The sequence below is a fragment of the Helianthus annuus genome, chromosome 8, assembly GCF_002127325.2.
Source record: "Helianthus annuus cultivar XRQ/B chromosome 8, HanXRQr2.0-SUNRISE, whole genome shotgun sequence".
Taxonomy (NCBI): Eukaryota; Viridiplantae; Streptophyta; class Magnoliopsida; order Asterales; family Asteraceae; genus Helianthus; species Helianthus annuus.
In genome coordinates, this window is record NC_035440.2 from 35,455,859 (window position 1) to 35,476,992 (window position 21,134).

The 21,134-nt window shown below is 36.8% G+C and overlaps 1 protein-coding gene across 1 annotated transcript; it reads left to right on the forward strand.

The window, feature by feature from the left end:
• Positions 1–2,583: 2,583 nt before the first annotated feature.
• Positions 2,584–20,599, forward strand: LOC110869882. Its single transcript, XM_035975959.1, has 5 exons — positions 2,584–3,613; positions 3,818–4,437; positions 4,540–4,930; positions 7,981–8,037; positions 20,436–20,599. Exons 1-5 carry the CDS (start codon positions 2,584–2,586, stop codon positions 20,597–20,599), a joined length of 2,262 nt encoding a protein of 753 aa, XP_035831852.1.
• The last annotated feature ends 535 nt before the right edge of the window (positions 20,600–21,134 follow it).

Here is a 21,134-nt window from a genome sequence, read left to right on the forward strand (position 1 = left end):
TAGACTACGATCCCGACAACTGAGTCTAAGGGGGAGTCTGAAGACAAGCTCAATGCAATGGGGAGTGTGCATTCAAGGAACCAGATAACTATTTTGGAAGAGCTTGTAACCGGAAAGCTAGGTGTCGATCCCAAAAGCACGGAAGCTTGACAAAACGGGGAGCCTGAAGAGACTACCGAAAGGGGGAGCTGAAGCTGAAGACAGATCCACCGGGATTCTGTTCGAGCAAGAGGGAGTCTGTGTTTGCTGAAGACGTTAAATCTTAAAGAAGACTCAAGAGAGAGAGAAAGACAAGTCGCTACGAGTTTAACTACGGATTGACTGCGGCAATATCCAAGGGGGAGTCTGTTGGTGCATTAATGTATATCGCCTCCGTCAATTCAAACCGTAGCTGAAACTGTAGAAATCTAGGATTATATTGTAACATCTAGTTACTAAAAGGCAAGGTGGCATAATGGTAAATAAGGAGAACCTCCTTATACCTTGGCCTATAAATAGAACCATTAGGGTTCTCATTTGAGACTTTTTGCTCATTTGTGATCTAGGAGCTTAGAGCTTAGAGAGAGAAAGTCTAGAGAGAGAAAGTTCTCTCCACGTGATTCTTGCATTGTACACGTCATCTTCTTCAATAAGAATCACGGTTCTAGTACGTTCTTGTGTGTTCGGTCACACACGTTCACGGATTCCGCACGTCGAACGTTCGTTACGCAATCGTATGGTGTCAAAACCGATCCTATAGTAACCCCTTGCCATATAAATGGGAAATTGACCCGATAGCCTGTCAAAGATGGATTTCAAGTACGGAGGCCGTGTTTGTAAGAAGTAGATGTGAAGCGGAGGACCAAGTAATGTTAGCTACGGGTCTCCTTCAACTCCAAGCAAAGGATTGGTGGGACGCGCATTCTAAGGAATTGGGGGATGACAAGGTACAAACGTTAACGTGGCAAGAATTCAATGAGCCATTTCTGAAATATCATAGCCCACAATCCGCAGTTGATAAGATTCAAGAAGACTTCTTACATCTTCGACAAAAGGATGACACGATTGACGAAGTAACGAATAAGTTCCTAGACAAGGTGAAGTTTTGTGGGAGATAGCGGGGACTGAGAGGTTGAGAATTTTACGTTATCATGCTATGTTAAAGGCTGAATATCGGGAGTTTGTAAAATCCCTCAAAGTGTGCAACGTTGAATGAACTAATTGACTGGGCAAGAGATAGGGAAATCGAGATAAGAAGGCAAGTCGAACGTGGAGAAAAAAGGGTGGCGGAAAAGCCTACCAACACAAATCCATCGAAAAAGGCAAGATATCAAGATCAAAACAAGAAAGGGAAGGCAAGTAGTGGAGTTTCGACTTGCAAGACATGTGGGAAACATCATTCGGGTGAATGTTTGTGTGGAAAGAAAGGATGCTACAAGTGTGGGCAAGAGGGACATCCGTATTATAGATGCCCCGAAAATTCAAAAGCGTGTTACAATTGTAATCAAACAGGACACCTTAAAGCAGAATGCCCGAAACTTCAACAGGGGGCAAGGAAAGATGGAAAGAAGGATGAGCCTTCCAAGGCTCGTGGGAGGATGTTCCAGTTAACCTCGGATGAAGCTAAGACTAGCTCGGATGTGGTCTCAGGTATATTCTTGGTTAATTCTATGCCTATGAATGTATTATTTGATTCCGGGGCTAGTAGATCGTTTATTTCTAATGAATTGTTAGTTCATCCATCGTTTAAGCTTGAAAAGATGTTAGTTCCCTTAGAAGTGGAAGTTACTGATAGTAAAAGCTATTTGTTACATGATATTTGTAGAAACTGTAAGATCTTAATAGAAGATGAGGAATTTAGTATAGATCTTGTCCCGATGTACATGGGGGAATTTAAAGTAGTTGTAGGAATGGATTGGCTAGCCCAAAACCATGCTGAAATTCAATGTGAAAAGAAAGTCATTCATGTAGTAACTTCGGGGGGGGGGGGAACGGGTAAGTGTTCAAGGAGATAGGGTCATCAAGTCGAAATTGTGTTCTGTAATCAAAGCTGTCAAACATGTGAAGAACAGAGGTAAGGCGTATCTATCTTACGTGATTGACACCAATCGAGGTGTCCCAAAGCTTGAAGATGTGAATGTAGTGAACGAATATCCGGATGTGTTTCCGGAAGATTTGTCGGGGCTTCCGCCCGAACGGGAAGTAGAATTCAAGATAGAGCTTAACCCGGATGCAAAACCGATAGCTAAAGCTCCTTATCGGTTGGCCCCGACCGAAATGAAAGAATTGATGACGCAACTTCAAGAGTTGCTCGATATGGGTTTTAATAAACCAAGTGTTTCACCATGTGGAGCGCCCGTATTATTCGTGAAGAAGAAAGATGGTTCGATGCGAATGTGCATCGACTATCGATAGTTGAACAAGTTAACGGTGAAGAATCGTTACCCGTTGCCCAGAATTGATGACTTATTTGACCAGCTTCAAGGGGCAAGTTGGTTTTTGAAAATCGATCTGCGGTCGGGTTACCACCAACTGCGTGTACGAGAAGAAGATGTGCCGAAGACTGCGTTTTGAACGTGGTACGAACATTACGAGTTTTTAGTAATGTCCTTTGGCCAAACGAACGCACCAGCTGCGTTTATGGATTTAATGAATCGGGTGTGCCGACCTATGCTTGATAAGTATGTAATCATTTTTATTGACGATATACTAATATACTCCCGAAGTGAAGCAGAGCATGCTTCCCACCTACGTGATGTATTGGAAACACTTCGCAAGGAAAAGTTATATGCAAAGTTCTCAAAGTGTGCCTTTTGGCTTAGAGAGGTACAGTTTTTGGGTCATATAATCGATGCGGATGGTGTCCATGTGGACCCGTCCAAAGTAGATGCGGTAATGAATTGGGTACCCCCGAAGAATCCAAGGGAAATAAAAAGTTTTCTAGGCTTGGCTAGGTACTACAGGAGATTTATCCAAGATTTCTCCAAGATAGCCTCGCCTATTACGAAGTTAACAAAGAAGATTGAAAAGTTTATATGGGGCGAAGAACAAGAAAAAGCGCTTCAGACTTTAAAGGAAAAGCTCTCAAGGTCCCCAGTGTTGACATTACCAGATGGAACGGATGATTTGGTGGTGTATACTGACGCCTCTCACCAAGGTTTAGGTTGCGTGTTAATGCAAAAGGGTAAAGTCATTGCTTATGCTTCAAGACAACTCAAGCAGCATGAAAACAATTACCCAACTCATGATCTAGAATTGGCGGCGGTCGTATTTGCCTTGAAGATATGGAGGCACTATCTATATGGGGTGAAATGTACTATTTACTCGGATCATAAAAGCCTCAAATATTTTTTCGAGCAGAAAGATCTTAACATGAGGCAACGAAGATGGTTGGAACTCATTAAGGATTACGATTGTGACATTCATTACCATCCCGGGAAGGCTAATATAGTGGCGGACGCTCTAAGTCGAAAGGAGTATCCGCCTCCGATTCGGGTGAAATCGATGAGGATGGTGATTACTTCTAAACTCCTTGAAGAAATACGGGAAGCTCAACTAAAATCCTTAAATACCGATGACTCAAAGAAGGAACGAACGAAGGGATTTATTCACGACTTGAAAGAAAATGTGAATGGTATGAAAACGAGGTATGACCGAATCTGGATTCCTCGGGAATGTAATGTGAAGGAATTACTTTTGAACGAGGCTCACAAGTCTCGGTACTCCGTTCATCCGGGAGCTACAAAGATGTATCGAGACTTGAAGATGAATTATTGGTGGCCGGGAATGAAAAGAGACATTGTCAAGTATGTTGCTAAATGTTTGACATGTTCTCAAGTAAAAGCCGAACACCAAAAGCCATATGGAAAGCCGCAACCCTTGGAAATTCCGGTGTGGAAGTGGGAACATGTAACGATGGATTTGGTGACTAAGCTTCCCAAGACAAGAAAAGGGCACGATGCAATATGGGTGGTCGTTGATCGACTGACCAAAAGCGCACATTTCTTACCTATTCGGGAAACTTATAATTCAGAAAAGATGGCAGAAGTTTATATGAACGAGATTATATCCCCACATGGGGTTCCGGTGTCTATAGTATCCGACCGAGACACCCGGTTCACATCCCGTTACTGGAGGAAGTTTCATGAAGAATTGGGAACCCAGTTACATATTAGCACCGCCTACCATCCTCAAACCGATGGTCAATCGGAACGAACTATACAAACATTAGTTGATATGTTAAGGGCGTGTGTCCAGGATTTTGGGGGAAGCTGGGTTGATCATCTACCTTTGGTAGAGTTTTCATATAATAATAGTTATCATAACAGCATAAAAATGGCCCCCTACGAAATGCTCTATGGAAGGAAATGTAGGACTCCGGTTTGTTGGAGGGAAGTGGGTCAACGAGAACTCGCGTCAAAAGAAGTAGTAGCCAAGACGAATGAAAAGATTGATATGGTTAGATCAAGGATAAAAGCAGCGCAAGATAGACAAAAGTCTTATGCGGATCGACGAAGGTGACCAGTTGAGTTTCAAGTGGGAGATCATGTGCTACTAAAGGTCTCTCCATGGAAAGGGATAATCCGTTTTCGTAAACGCGGGAAGCTAGGTCCTCGATACATCGGGCCATTCAAAATACTCGCCCGGGTCGGGGCGGTGGCGTACCAGTTAGAATTACCACCCACGTTGGATGGGATTCATAACACCTTTCATGTGTCGCAATTGCGAAAGTGCCTCGCGGATGAGACCGCATATGTACCTTTGGATGATATTGAAGTGGACGAGAAATTAAATTACGTTGAAAAGCCCGTCGCAATAAAGGATTTTAAAGTAAAGCAACTCTGCAACAAATCCGTTCGGCAAGTGTTGGTCCAATGGCAACATCGAAAAGGATCGGAACTCATGTGGGAAGCGGAGGATGAAATGCGAGAACATTACCCAGAATTATTTGGTATGTATTCAGGTTTCGGGGACGAAACCTTCTTTAAGGGGGTAGACTTGTAACACCCCAAATTCTCGTATGTCCTAAAAGTATAATGTGTAGTGATGTTTTAATAAGTTAAAATGGAAAACATATAGAATTATGTCAAAATAAAAGTTAGTAAAAGAAAGATGATTTAAGTTAAAAGGTAAATTACCAAAGTGAATAGGGATTAAAAGATGAGGGACTAGATGTGTAAATATTGTTATAAAACATAAAAAAGGGAGAAACCAGACCTTGTCTGGTTTGTGTGATCGTGAGAAGCCAGGAGGGGACTCCTTCCCTCACAAAACCCTAAATCACTAAATTCCATCAATTGAAAGCCAGATTTTTGAAGAATCGAATGCATGACCTAAGAATCCTGATTATCTAAGTGTTCTTGATCTCAAGTAAGTTAAATTTTGTGATTTGATGATGTTTGATTATGTGGGTTTTGTGTGATTCGTGAATGTAATACAAAATTCGATATGATTAATGGTTGCTATGAAGGTCTAGACATCATTGGATGCTAAATTTCGAATAGGAGCATGATTAGGGCAAAACACACTTGCATGTCAAGTAATGTTTAGCAATTGTGAAGTTTTGTATGTTAATTTGATTGTTGATTGATGAAATTGTTATGAATAATTGATTTAGAACTATGTGCTCATGATTCGAATGGTAGATTTCAAAATAGTAAGGACGTTTATGTTAATCAATGAGAGAACTATGGAAATTGTGCCTAGGATGCTTGTACATTGTGCTAAAGTAGTGATACGCACACAATGTGTTTGACGAAATGCCTAAGTGAGTTTAGTTATGGTTTTTACATGGATACTTGTTAAGTTGATGCAACTTCTTTATGATAATGATGTATGTGATCAGTAGACGCCATAACGTACTATAAGGATTGTGAAAGTATTGGTGGCGTATTCCGGTGTGTATTTATACGTACGCGAATACGTATTTTTGTTGTGTTTGTTACGTATCTTTATACTTAATTTTTGTATTTAATTTTCCGGAATAATATTTTTAATCAAATAAAAATTCACCAATATATATTCTTAAAATATATATTTTAAGAAATCTTATATAGAAAATTATCCATAATCCTTTCTTGGCAAAAAATAATTATATTTTCAAGATTATCTTAGAAAATATTCATAATTCCATTTTTCACCCCAAAAATAATATATTCTAAATTTGTTTAAGAAAATGTATTTTCTTCAAAATAATATATCTTCTAATAATTCAAGAAAATATATATATATATATATATATATATATATATATATCCTTTCTTTATTAAAAAACAATGTATTTTCTACTTGACAAAATATGACATATTTTCGTAACACTTGTAAAAATCATAGTTTCCATTTCTTTGGTTTCCAAAATACCGTTTAATTTATTTGTCAAAATATATATGAACTTAATTCCGGAATATATATATAAAATCCATATTCCTTGTTCGGTTTGTCCAATTTTGGGTATAAATTATATATTTGTTCTCTTGGAATTTTGGTAAAATTTTGTGTTATAATTCTTGGTATTTTGGTGAGTTATATTATTTCAAGTCCTAAAATAATATAACTAATACACACAATATACAAGTAATCACACAAATTGTGGCATCTAAATATATATTTTCCGAAATATATACTTAGTCACTTTTATGTATCAAAAACCAACCTCCAATATTTGTAATTTTGTAACAAAAAATATGGCAAATTTTATATGAAAAACCATGATAAAAATATACGTGTAAACACTTGTTTAAAAATATTTTTCTAAGTGTTTAAATTCTAGAAAAATTTTGCCATAGTTTCCCCTTAAAAATGGAGGTTTCCATGCTTTCAAAGCATTTCATTTTCTTTTAAAATCATCACAAATCAAACAACACTTACTATAAGCCAAAATCATGCCATTTACATTACTTCATGATTTTTCTAAAAATCATTCTTTTGTAGTAACTTACCATGTTAATTAGTAGACTTAATTACCATTTAAAACATGGTTATTTGTTTGTATATCACATTCTTGAAGATTTTAGACTTTCACAACTTGTAAAATGATTTTTCTAAAAATCATTCTTTTGAATTTTTCATGTTAACAACACATTTTGTAACACCCCAAATTCTCGTATGTCCTAAAAGTATAATGTGTAGTGATGTTTTAATAAGTTAAAATGGAAAAGATACAGAATTATGTCAAAATAAAAGTTAGTAAAAGAAAGATGATTTAAGTTAAAAGGTAAATTACCAAAGTGAATAGGGATTAAAAGATGAGGGACTAGATGTGTAAATATTGTTATAAAACATAAATAAAAGGAGAAACCAGACCTTGTCTGGTTTGTGCGATCGTGAGAAGCCAGGAGGGGACTCCTTCCCTCACAAAACCCTAAATCACTAAATTCCATCAATTGAAAGCCAGATTTTTGAAGAATCGAATGCATGACCTAAGAATCCTGATTATCTAAGTGTTCTTGATCTCAGGTAAGTTAAATTTTGTGATTTGATGATGTTTGATTATGTGGGTTTTGTGTGATTCGTGAATGTAATACAAAATTCAGTATGATTAATGGTTGCTATGAAGGTCTAGACATCATTGGATGCTAAATTTCGAATAGGAGCATGATTAGGGCAAAACCTACTTGCATGTCAAGTAATGTTTAGCAATTGTGAAGTTTTGTATGTTAATTTGATTGTTGATTGATGAAATTGTTATGAATAATTGATTTAGAACTATGTGCTCATGATTCGAATGGTAGATTTCAAAATAGTAAGGATGTTTATGTTAATCAATGAGAGAACTATGGAAATTGTGCTTAGGATGCTTGTACATTGTGCTAAACTAGTGATACGCACACAATGTGTTTGAATGCCTAAGTGAGTTTAGTTATGGTTTTTACATGGATACTTGTTAAGTTGATGCAACTTCTTTATGATAATGATGTATGTGATTAGTAGACGCCAAAACGTACTATAAGGATTGTGAAAGTAATGTTTATGAAAGCTAAAGTATGAGATTATGACATATAGGCACGAAGAAGGAAGAAGACGCAAGTCACTCGAAGGCACAAGCATCTCAAGATCGCGGTAAGTTCATATGAACTTTATTTACTCTAAATGTAGATTTATGAATGGTAGTATTTGGTACTATGGATTTATTGTAAATTTTCATTACGGGTCATGATTGATTTGATGCAAAGAGTTATTTGAGAAATATTCTAAAGTTGATGTTGTTGTGAATATGAAATGACCCGTTTAAATGGGTCGGAATGATAAGTAGAATGGTTGTTGGAATATGAGGTATTGACTTGTTCAAAATGGGTCAAATGGTGTAAGTATGTTGAAAAGTATGGTATGTAATGATTCATTGTGAATGGGTCGGAAAGTGATATGTTGGATGTTTCCGAATGGAAGTAAGGATGTTAATAAGGTAACATGTCATGTTAATGGGTCGAACAATGATAGGTAATTAAAGGATTTGAATTGTTTATGTATTATGAAATAACAAATGTTTTTGTTGTTATGAATGATAGGTAAATCACATGCTTGATTGCGGCGCGCTCGGACCGAACACACACAATGTCGACCTTTTTACACGCTTCCGGTTCAAGTTGTCTATTATGTATGGGGTCAAAGTTTTAATTTTGTGATATGGTGTTAAACTTATGTTTAGTATGTTAGTATGTAGTTTGGATTTCAAAACCTTTTAGTGTGGTTTGTACAAAATGTTTATGGTGAACCTTATATGGTCACCACTTTGCTATTTTGAAAACTGTTGCAGAACTTAATTAAATTGATAATGTTAAAAGCAGGTGGAAAAGTTCTTAATGCAAACGGGTCATGTCAAAATTTTGTAAAAATTGTATGAATTTTATGTTAATAGTCGAATGAGAAAATCTGGGCGTTTCACATTTCTACACTTGAATTAAAACTAAAACATGGTTAGTTTCTTTAAAAAACATGGTTAGGTAAATCTTGTAATTAAACTTGGTTTCTTGAGAAAACCATCTTTGAAATCATCCATGTACAAGACTAATATCATGTTTTAACCATCATCATTCATAAAAACAATTTCATCTTTCAAGTTCATGTTTACATAATAGGATGATCATCTTGGTTCTTCACAAGATCATCCTCTCACTTGCTAGATCATGTGTTTAATCACAATCTAGCAAGTTTCATATGATGTTTAACATTATAAACACAAGTAATCAACATTCAAGAAGCACACATACACTAAAACAACAATGATTCTTATGATTTAGAGCTTTATGTTAAGAGTTATGTTCTTAGTTCTTTATGTTCTTTATGTTTAGTCTTTTACATATACTTTTAACCATCATAATAAGAAGTAAAATGAGATTATAAGAGCCTTACTACTAGTACAAAGCTAGGGAAGAAACCATAGATGAAGAAGATGATAAACTTGGTGGTTAAAAGCTCTTGAGAAAGGTCCTTCAACTTCCAATGGCGCCAAGCTCCTTAATCAAGTTTCTTGCACCCCTATAACACCTTAGAATGCTTGATAGTTGAATGAAAATGGTGGGATTATGGTGGGTTATTTGGGCCGTAGGTAGAGAAGGAAGGAGAAGAAGAGATGTGTTATTAATATGGTGAAATGATTTAAGAGTTATGTCTTGTGGGTTTTATATAAAACACTTCCAACATCACTTTAGTCATTGGATAATATGTCCATTTCTCACCCAACATATCTTTTAAAATAATACAAAGAAATCAAGGGGTGGGCCCCATGTTGAACCGTAAATGGGGGGGGGGGCGTCTTAGTTGGGATGCAATGGGTGGTTAAGTAATTTAGTTGGATTCCAAGTGTATTGGTTAGTGTTTTAGGTATTTAGTGTTTTTAGGCTGTGTTATGATGTTCGGTGACCATAACTAGCTTCATGACACTAAAACAATGCTTCTAGTGAAAATTTGGTGTTTCGGGTAGTGTTCGGTTGGTTATCGGTTCGTTAAGGTGCTAAATTACGCAGTTTAGTGTGCTTTATGTTTCCTTTTGTGACAGTTTTGATTCCCGACACTTGGGAATGTATTCTGGACCATTAAACCACATTTCTGCATTATATTTTGATGTTTAATTGCTGAAATTTGCTGAATTTGGTTACTTCCTGCAGAATTCTGCAGTTTTAGTGTGTTTCTGGCACTTTCCGACACCTAAATCATCACTAGGAAGGCAATTTTGAAATCCCTACTTTCCTACACACTAGTCTAGTGTAACTCTTAGTTTCGGGGCTCATTCTGTGTCTTGACATCACTTCTGCCTGAGTACTGAGCTCCCGTCAGTGCCTCTAGTTGTCTGATAACTGTGCTAACTTTGTTTCATGCACTAATTAAACTATATAGTGTTGCATGCAATAATGGTAAATAATTTTGCAACGTGTAATGCATTTGTATATATATGACAGCATTCAGAAAATTATTCATGTCATTAACTAAATCAGGCACATTCATTAATGCACAAATTACTGTTTAGCATTGTACGGAAAACGTGGAAAATTGCCAGTTGTCACAACGAAAGCAGCATGAGTACAAAGACCCACCTTTGTACGAAGGGCCCCTTCGTACGAAGGCAACAGCTTCGTACGAAGCTTCTGTTTTCCCACCGACACTTCGATTTCCGACCATTTCAGCACTTTGGAGGACTTATGCTTCTGTTCCCGTACGCATGCTGACCTGGCGCTCCCTTCACTGAGGATCGTGTTTCTTGACTAGTACACGTTCTGTGAGTATACTCGAACCCATTTTCGTTTAACGCACTTTGGGTGTTACATACGTTCTCTATCAAAACACAACACACAACACACAACGCAAACACTTTATAAACGCTAACCGTTCCCGCATGCTATACGTGATTTGTTGAATGTTTGTTACTATGCTTATACAGTGTTACACTAGACCGCCTCTAGCAACGATAGTACTATAGTTTGGACTCAGCACCTGTGTGACAGGGGTTGCTAGGGATCACATTACTTTACTTCACGTGTTCGTTTCGGTGAACATGTGTCGCGCATACTCTACATCACAGTCTCGTGGTTAGGTGGTATCATTGTTGATAGTTACATGCTTTGCCCATTACGTGTTACTTGCTGGTTATGCGAAAACGCTTTTATACTATTATCTGTGCAAACTTGTGTACTCACCTTTACTTTATGTATTGACTTTTATTTTAACGTATGTGATAGGTTTATTGGATGTTATGCTAGGCTGCAACCAAGTTAGGAAGTCTAGAAACTCACTAAATAAAAATCTGAGTTGTCGGAATGGAATTTGTTTTTGAGACTGAATATCTGTAATGACTGTTTATGCTTTATTTGTTTAATAGTATGGGATATTAAACCATATAAATATTGTCACTTAATAGTTGTTATGGATTCTCTTGAACAATCTGTTTCGCTCAGTGCCACGCCCCGATGATTCCGCCATCGGTTAGGATGTGACACTCACATTGCAGGTTTAGGTTGACAGAGCTTGCCTACTGGTTTATAGCTGGTAAACCTAATTAAATATACAATGCAAACGTATTAATGTATTAACTCAATACAACACTAACGATAATCACGAGAACGAAACCCACAACCAATGACAAAGTATAGCCGGTAGCGGCAGCACTTAAACATTCGTTGGATCGGTTTTAATCGATTAAATATAGTACCGTAGCAGTGGTCGAGTTATTACCAGATATCGTAGCAGAGTTTCGGGAATTTAGGGTGTAAATTGAAAGAAACAGAGCAACGATCAGTGAGATGAATTAATTTTTACGTCGAAATATGAAAACTGACTTTGTCCCAGACTGAGGGCTTTATAGCCAACTTGGACCTGCCCCGCGCGTCGCGACAGATTTCTGGGATCCTTCCACGTGTCGTGGGTGGCGGCCATCTAGCCTAGGGTAGCCTTGTGTCAAGTATAGCCTGGCCATGTGTCAAAATAGAGTTACATACGTCCAGAACTCCTGTCGCGCATCGCGGAAGATTTAGGGGATTCCCCCATGAGTCTCATGGGGTCCCTGTTTTTGGTTTCTTCCGTTTTTCAATTTGGGTTGCGCCGTACAAGTTCAGGGTTCCAATTAGGGTTCCTTAGTGTAGGATCGTTGTTGGACCCGAATGAGTCAATCAGAAGAGTTGTTGATCCGAATCAAAGGCGGAAACAATGAAACGGACACTCAATGTAATTATAATGTCTCTTGTATTGATTTAACACTGATTACAACCTGAGAACAATCTGGCAGCACTTCGTTACACAGTTCAGATTCCGTGCCAAATGAACAAACAAGTGCACCTTATATACTAGACCTGATTTCGCTCTTATGACCAAATGCCTTTCGGGCGAAATCAGAAGTTTCTGATTTCGCTCCAAGTGACCTTGGTTCATTACGAGCGAAATCAACACCTTAACTTCTAATCTTTGATTCTCAAACCTCGTGCACTGGTTATTCTAACCTATCCTATTATATGATACAAGACGAAGTCAATAGACGTGATGCACTAACAGACTCCCCCTCGGATATTGACGAAGTCTTCAGTGTCTAGTCTCTGTCATGACATCGCTTCAGTCTTGATCATTCTGCACTCTCACTCAGATTGTAACAATAAAAGCATCTTTCAATCTTTCTTCTCTTGATCAGCTTCTCTCTTTGACTTTTATATCAGAATCTCATCACTGGCTCTATCATCAACAGCTTCATTATCATCAGGCTCCCCCTTTCGTCAAGCTTCCGTGCTTTTAGGGATCGACACCTCACTTTCCATCTATAAGCTCCTCCTAACTTCAAGCTTATCTTCAGACTCCCCCTTAGACTCAGCTCTCGGGATCGTAGTCTAGACTTTTATTGCAATCACTCATACAGTTATAAGTAACAACATTTTAAACTTCCAGATATCGTAATCTGGCAACTCAATCTCCTCAAAATCACTTCTCATGAATTTGGCAGTTTGATCAAATCGTATCGGAAACTAGCTCTATTAACAATATAAACATCCAAATCCCCCACAAATCCAAGTCCAAACTAATGACCTTGGAGATATCACAAACTGTTTTTGATTTTTTAATTTTTAATATCAAGTTTCAAATTAATGAACTTGTTTTATTTTCAGAAACACAATCAGCTTACTGAGATTTTGAAACTCAGCATCTCAGACATCGGTTGTCGAAAATAAAGCAGAAATCAAAATCTTTTTGTATTTTCTTAAAATATAAAGCAGTAAAGAAATATGTACAAACGTATTTACATACAATATTTTTGTTTGAGTATGCGTCAGAGGATCATATCAGTTTTGACAAGTCACAAGTACCATTGAGCTTAATTACATGTTAAGAATTAAACAATTCACTTAGATTGTCGATATACTGGTCCACTTAAATTTTCATACAAATTTCAACTGATTCAGGATACGATTTAGGTGTTTTAAGAACATAAACTCATTCATGTGTCCCACCTCTTGAATATACTCCCGTATCCAGAATCCCAATTATTCAGTCTTACAGGTGAGTATACCACAAATGATATATGTAAGGGGTTAAATTGTGAGGGCCGTGAGAGCTCAGGTCGATACTTCCGTATACGCAGAGAGATGACGGCTTCGACTTTTTGGTGTGTCCCCTTTAGAGGACCTTTTAGTTACAACAGCACACGATTAGCATTTTGCAATGTTTCATCGTTTTTATGCTGAGGATGGTGCTATGTTTCAAGCAATACGAAAAGTATTATTCAAGGACTAGGTCAGAACTTCCATTCAGCAGAAGTCCCGGAATAATACCCCAGATACTGAGTATAAAGACCTAGTATCTCAGAATAAGGGACCTTTCAAACGAGATTTCAGGGGTTACCTATATATCCAAGTAGTGTTCCCCACGAAATAAGTAAGTTTGAATTTTAAGTTTATATCCCAAAAAAATTTACTAAATGTATAAAAACCTATCGACATATCATCAGTGAGACTGTTTAACGCTATTTAATCATTACAATTCTTTAGCATACTGTAACTGTCTACTGATGCACTATCATTTCCTCTTTTTACGCAAAAACTCAATTTTTGAATTTTATCATGTTTTTGGCTCTTTCAAATTTTCTAATGTTTTTGTATTTTCTGACAAATTTTTCTCCCCCTAAAATGCAAAATCATTAAAAATTTTGATAACCGATGTAGATAGCCTTGTCTCGCCATCCATTTTCTGCATCTTGTGTGATGTTTTATAGTATCATGTTGTCAAATTTTGTACCCCCATGATTTACAACCCATTGATCTTTTACAGTTTGAAAACCGTTTTTCGATCTGATGAAAGTAATCATGTTTGTTCAGCCGTGAGGGTTTCGGCGTATTCAATCAGAACTCCCCCTGACAACAAACTATTTTCCTATTATGATTTCAAAATACTTAAGTTTGTTTTAATCAAAATGGTTTTTCCAGAAAATTAGTTTTGTTTGTCTTTACACAAATTCAGGGTTCTTTCATCACATTGATTTCCTTTAATCACATGATGAAAAGATAAATCAAGTACAACTTAATGTCCTTGATTAGTCTTTTGTAATTCGAAATATCACAGTTACCATCCTGTGAATTTCTCAGGAATGATGCCGATACCTGTTCCACACTTACCAACATGGGAACTCCGGCAACTCAGGAATTCAACCAACAAGTTTTGACACCCAAGCCTGACCAGCCTTAGGTACATTTTGAGCTTTTCTCTTTTCTTCATAAAATTCTTTTACTCCTTTTTCCTTACCATCAGCCATCTTACTAAAAATATGTTTAACATTGCTATTAAACATTTTTCCAGTATCAACACCTTTTGATTTCAGGTTTGCGGCTTGTAATGGTGGAAAATCCTCATCATTCATTAAAGGAATTGTTTCTTCCTTTTTTACCTCAACTTGTGGCTCATCTGATTTTGTGGAATCAGATTCATTGCCCGAACTTGGCTTGTCTGACTTTGATGAGCCAGATTCATCGCCGATAACTTTCTTTTTCTTCTTGTTTGTCCTCAAATTTGCATCTGAAGAATTCAATTTGCTTGGCTTTGCAGTCGAGTGAATCGATTCATCAGAATTCTTATTTGTACCAACTGATGAACCTGAGGACAAAATCCTTTCCAAATACTCTCGTGCTTTCTTCCTCTTTTTCCTCAGACTGTCTTTTTGCCCCTACGAAAGCTTCACTTTCTGTTCTAGAATCTTTTGTTCTTCGGTCTTGACATTGACTGATTTCTTCACCATTCTCTTAGATTCAACCCTCGATCTCCTTGGGCAATCTCTGGCAATATGTCCTCTGATATGACAATTATAGCATCTTCTTGTTTCATAATTCCAATTCTGGCAGTTAACAACAATGTGTCCTCTAACACCACAAGTGTAGCACACTCTGTTATCGTACCATCCACTTATCTTAGTCCAAACCTTCAGATCATAACATTGTTGGGCTTGGTGATAATCATTTCTCCTCTGCAATGCTGGATTTGTCTTTCGAGCACTGTGGTCAAACCGGCACCACTTATTACCAACATTTTGTGAGTTTTCATTTTTAGATTTTTGTGATTTTTTATAATGATTGGATGACTTATCTGATGAGCTTTTATTTTCATTTTTAGAATTTTTCAAATTTTTATCTTTTTGTTTCTGTTCTGCGTTCTTCTTAACAGGTTTTTGCTTTGAGTATTCACCTATTCCAGTAGATTGTAAAACAGTATTTTGAAATTTTTCTTGTAAATCTAAAAGTATTTTTCTTTTCTTTTCTTTTTCATCGTTAGATTTGTCATCACAATCTTCAATTTTGACTTTGTCAAAATTTGTGACCTTATCACTTATTGGAACAACATTGATCGGTTTTGGACACACATATGGTGCAAAAGTCATAAAACTTTTCAACTTGTTTTCTAAATCAGCAATTTTATTTCTATTACATTCGGCTTCTTTTTCAAGTCGAATGATATTCTCAAGATGAGAATTTATTGAATCTTGCTTTTCCAAATTATGTTTTTCAAAAATTGATTTTTCATTTACTAATATTTTTATCTGATTTTTCAAATCGTTTTCTAATTTTTAAAAATTTTTGTTTTCTAATGACAAACTCTCAACGTTCTTTAAAAGTTTGTCATTTTCAGATCTCAATTTTTCGCAGTTCAGGCGCAAATCCAAAATCTGTTCATCAGCAACTTTCTTTTCATCTTTCAAAGTTCGAATATCTTCAACCTATTTCTTCTCCTTCTGAACAATCTCAAAGACTGGTGTGTCTTCTTCAGTCTCTTTCTTAATCACTGTTTCAGATTTCACAGATACAAGCTTTACAGATTCTTCTTTCTTTGAAATTACTTCTTTAAAAACCTGCTGTTTTTCAGTAACAACTTATTTTCCTTTTTCAGTTTTTGCTGCTGCAGCTTTGACTTCCTCTAAAACTTTCTTCTTCAAATCTTCAAACATCTTTTTCACCTTTTCTTCTGTTCTCTTCTTCATTTCTACCACCTTTGGTAGACTTGCTACACAAACTTCTCTTATCTTTTTCTCCAAATCCGGCAAATAACTTTCATCAGAAAGCCTTCTTGTGTTGAAAGTGCCCTCACTCGGAAGCAAATTTATTACAGCTTCAAAATCCACTTTTGATGGGTCAACAACTGGATTATCCCATGGATCCATGTAACATTCCAAATCGTCATTCCATATTTCGGCTCTCTGGGCTTCTTTGAATGGTTCACTGAGTATTCCGATTTCCCATCTTGCATAATCTGCTTTCCACCATCTATCAGGATCAACATTAGCCATGTTTTGAAATTCTTGATATACCTGAGAATTCACAATCAAACAAACTTAATCAGTTTAAACAATATCAAATAAACTGTAATAAACCAACACTCGATTGTCGTGAAATGATCTTGATGCGAAAAAGTTCACTTTCGAGCGAAATATGACTCTCGGGCGAAATCAGATTTTAACCAAGTATTCCCTTTCGAGCGAAATCAAGGAATAACACTATGAGCGAAATCACTTGAATATCAATTCGAGCGAAATCAGGTTGCAAGTTGGAGCGAAATAGCAGTCTTTGCTATTAGGAGCGAAATCAGAATAACACTTTCGAGCGAAATCAACTATTTGCTAAGCTTTGGAGCGAAATTACTGCTTATGTCACCCAGGAGCGAAATCACACTTGTCTTTGGAGCGAAATTACCAACTTTAGCACATTGGAGCGAAATTAGACTAACTTGTCTACTGGAGCGAAATTAGATGGTAATTTGGAGCGAAACCTCAAAGTAATGTGTCACAAGAGCGAAATTAGGCTGCTTTTAGAGCGAAATCAGATGTTCCCAGAAGCGAAATTAACAAAATAATGATCCTGGAGCGAAATCTGATATGATCTATGAGCGAAATCATAGGATGTCCATACGAGCGAAATCAGCTCGGGGGTCAATTTGGTCCATTTTTAGTCCGATTTTAGGTATGAAATTTTCCAGGGTTTGTTAATGTCCAATTATACACAATCTGTGAAATTTTGATCCGGTTTTGTCCGATAAAACTTCCTGAAATGATGAAAGAAGGTGTAGAAGACAGAATATAATTGCAATCGAGCTAAACTCTTCTTCCTGAGCTCTGATACCACTTGTAGGATCGTTGTTGAACCCGAATGAGTCGATCAGAAGAGTCTTTTATCCGAATCAAAGGCGGAATCAATGAAACGGACACTCTATGTAATTATAATGTCTCTTGTATTGATTTAACACTGATTACAGCCTGAGAACAATCTGGCAGCACTTCGTTACACAGTTCAGATTCCGTGCCAAATGAACAAACAAGTGCACCTTATATACTAGACCTGATTTCGCTCTTATGACCAAATGCCTTTCGGGCGAAATCAGAAGTTTCTGATTTCGCTCCAAGTGACCTTGGTTCATTACGAGCGAAATCAACACCTTAACTTCTAATCTTTGATTCTCAAACCTCGTGCACTGGTTATTCTAACCTATCCTATTATATGATACAAGACGAAGTTAATAGACGTGATGCACTAACACTTAGTGTGCATTTTAGGGATGGGAAATGGAAAATTTTGAGGTTGTTATATCCTCCCCACCTTATTTTAAATCTCGTCCTCGAGATTCACTGGAATAAGTTAGGATACTTTCGTTTCATTTTCTGATTCTAGTTCCCATGTGTATTCTGGTCCTCTTTTTGAATCCCATTTTACCTTGACCAGAATTAACCTCTAAGATTCTTAATCTTTCTGTCTTCTATTTGCAGAGGTTTTTCAACAAACTTTACTTTTTCATTTACCTCTATATCCTGAAGAGGTACTATGAGTGATTCATCAGCTAAACACTTCTTAAGATTACACACATGAAATACATCATGTACACTGCCAATTCCTCTGGTAGTTGTAACTGATAAGCGACTGGTCCTATTCGTTGGATAACTTTAAATGGTCCGATATATGTTGGGCTTAACTTTCCTTTCTTACCGAAGCGGACTACTCCTTTCCAAGGAGAAACTTTCAATAGCACATTGTCTCCAACTTGGCGATCTCTTGCCGTTTTCAATCTTTCCTTGATTTGAGTTATTTTGTCGGTGGTTTCTTGTACAATTCCGAGACCTGATAATTGGCTTTCTCCTATTTCTGCCCAACATACTGGAGTTCGGCACTTTCGTTCATAAAGTGCTTCGAATGGGGCAGCATTGATGCTTGTGTGATAACTGTTGTTATAGGAGAATTCTATTAATGACAAATGGTCGTCCCAATTTCCACCGAAATCTATAACACATGCCCTCAACATGTCTTCTAAGGTTTGTATCGTTCTTTCACTTTGTCTATCTGTCTGGGGGTGATATGTTGTACTTAGGTTTAATCGTGTCCCCATAGCTTTTTGGAAGCTTTTTCAAAAATGTGACGTGAAACGACTATCTCTATCAGATACAATGGAGAGTGGAACTCCATGTAATGATACTACCTCATCCACATATAACTTAGCTAGTTATTCCATGCTAAAGGTTTCCTTCATTGGTAGGAAATGAGCCGATTTGGTTAATCGATCTACAATCATCCAGATTGCGTCATTACCTTTTCTTGTTTTAGGTAGCTTAGTAACAAAATCTATTGTTATTAATTCCCATTTCCATACAGACATTTCTAACTGTTGAAATTGAACTAAATTCAGATAAGCTTCGAATCTATTTTCAAAATTCAAATTCGAATAACCCTTTAACCAAATGACGTGAATACCAACATGACTAACACCCATAACATTTGGTAAAAGGAGGTGACAAATTAAGATACAACCTATTATTTTCTATTTTCTTTTTTTTTCAAAACTTTGATATTTCTAATAACAAAATATATTTTATGTTACCTAATTTTAGTTATATGTTAATTAAGCAATAGAAAATTATAAAGTCATCCAAATATTGCTAAGTAAATTTTATATAAATTAACTAATGTCCTAATGTTTGAATTTTTTTACACTCTCTCATTCTACTATTAATTTACACTTTTTTAGGATTGACAACTTATATGCGGCGATAAAATACTCAGCACCAGAAAGACAAATTTTATCCAACACTTTGGTACCGTTAGATTCAAGACCCTTTGGCACTAATGTTTCATTAAATGGATTATTATAAAAAATGTACTATACGTGGATCTAACAACAAACCTATCTTAAGAATAAGAGTAAACTGTCAAAATGGTCCTTGACGTTTGATCACTTTTGTCACTTTAGTGCAAAACTCAAACCTTTTGAATCTGGTTCCTTGTGGTTTCAATTTTGTTGTCATTCTCATCAAAAAGCAAAACCTTGTCTGATTTTTTAGTTAACATCCAGTTTTTTTTTGTCTTTTTCTATTTTTTAATGAAGGGCAAAATGGTCTTTTAAGTAAAATTATAACTTAACTAAAAAAACCACATATGATTAACAAATCCTATTTATAAAGGAGCAAACCCTAATCCATTATTGTCCCTTCTTCAACCCTCATCCACCTACAACTGAAGATCAATAATGTTGGTCTGCACATGTGGAACCCCAACCCAATATCTGTAGGGATGTCGTTAATTTGTGCCCAAAATCGTTTTCTGCCCTCCAGAAAGGTCGACTCACCAGCTGAATCGTTCCATTTCAACACGTTGTCATTGATGTGTAAGTCGGCTTTAGCATTAACGACTTTCTCCCATGGAATCCTGACTGAAAGACATAATCTTTGCTCCCATACATACGGTTAAATGCACCTTCAGCATGGAGGATTTTAGCCCCATAACCCTCTTCCTCAACTCCTACAGCCTCTTCATCAACTACCACAACTTCTATGAAATCTTTACTAGTTCTTACATCAGAAATCGGCCAACAGGAAGAGGCAGAAGGGGACCACTAAGAGAAAGGGTTTGAGGAGGCTGGCTGTGATGGCAATTAGGTGGTGGTAGATGGATGGCGGTGGAGATGGATGGTGTCGGAGGTGGAGATTGAGCAAATTTATGCAGGTTTACTCTTTTTAATTATTGTAGTTCTGTTTGGGAGAGCTGGCATGAAGGCAGTGTTTGAAGTTTGTAGGGTGGTGGTGGTGGTGGTGGTTTGGGGAGATGGGAGCTGGTGGTGGGTTAAAGGTGGAGATGGAGGTGGAAGAGGTGGTGGTGATGGTGGGTTGAAGGTAGAGGTGGTGGTGGGTTAGAGAGAGAGAAAGATGGGGGAGAAAAAGATGAGGGGTGGGCTTATCTTTTTTTAATTGTTCAGGGACAATTTAGCTATTTCATAAAGACTTAACTGAAAAATTTAACAAAGGTTAATGTTAAGGACCACTCGAATTTAAAAATTGCAACCATTAGGACCAAGCGTGTAACTAATGAACCCTTAGGACCAAGTCTGTAATTTTCGCAAACGACAAGAACCAACCAAGCATTTAACTTTATATCTTTTAACGATATTTAAATTAGCCTGGGATTATTTGGGTCCCATGACTATTTCTAGTCAAAATTCAAGCAATTATTAGTTGATAGATGGTGACACTTCTTGAACACGTACTAAAGGGAATCATTTATTATACAAAAAAATCTAAAATATTTAAACATGAAACAAAAAACACACAACAAAAAATATTTGTTTCAGAGTTTAATTGACCACTAATTATAAAAAAAAAAATATAAATAGAAAATTATCATAACTATAGAGTTGTTAACATACACCGGATGTAGTGGGGTACCTATGAT

Bases quoted from the DNA above. Each gene is read 5' to 3' on its own strand.
- LOC110869882 (XM_035975959.1), top strand. From the start codon at position 2,584: ATGTCCTTTGGCCAAACGAACGCACCAGCTGCGTTTATGGATTTAATG. The intron at 4,931-7,980 runs GTATGTATTCAG...TATGACATATAG, and splicing joins ACATTACCCAGAATTATTTG to GCACGAAGAAGGAAGAAGAC. The intron at 8,038-20,435 runs GTAAGTTCATAT...TAATTATTGTAG, and splicing joins ACAAGCATCTCAAGATCGCG to TTCTGTTTGGGAGAGCTGGC.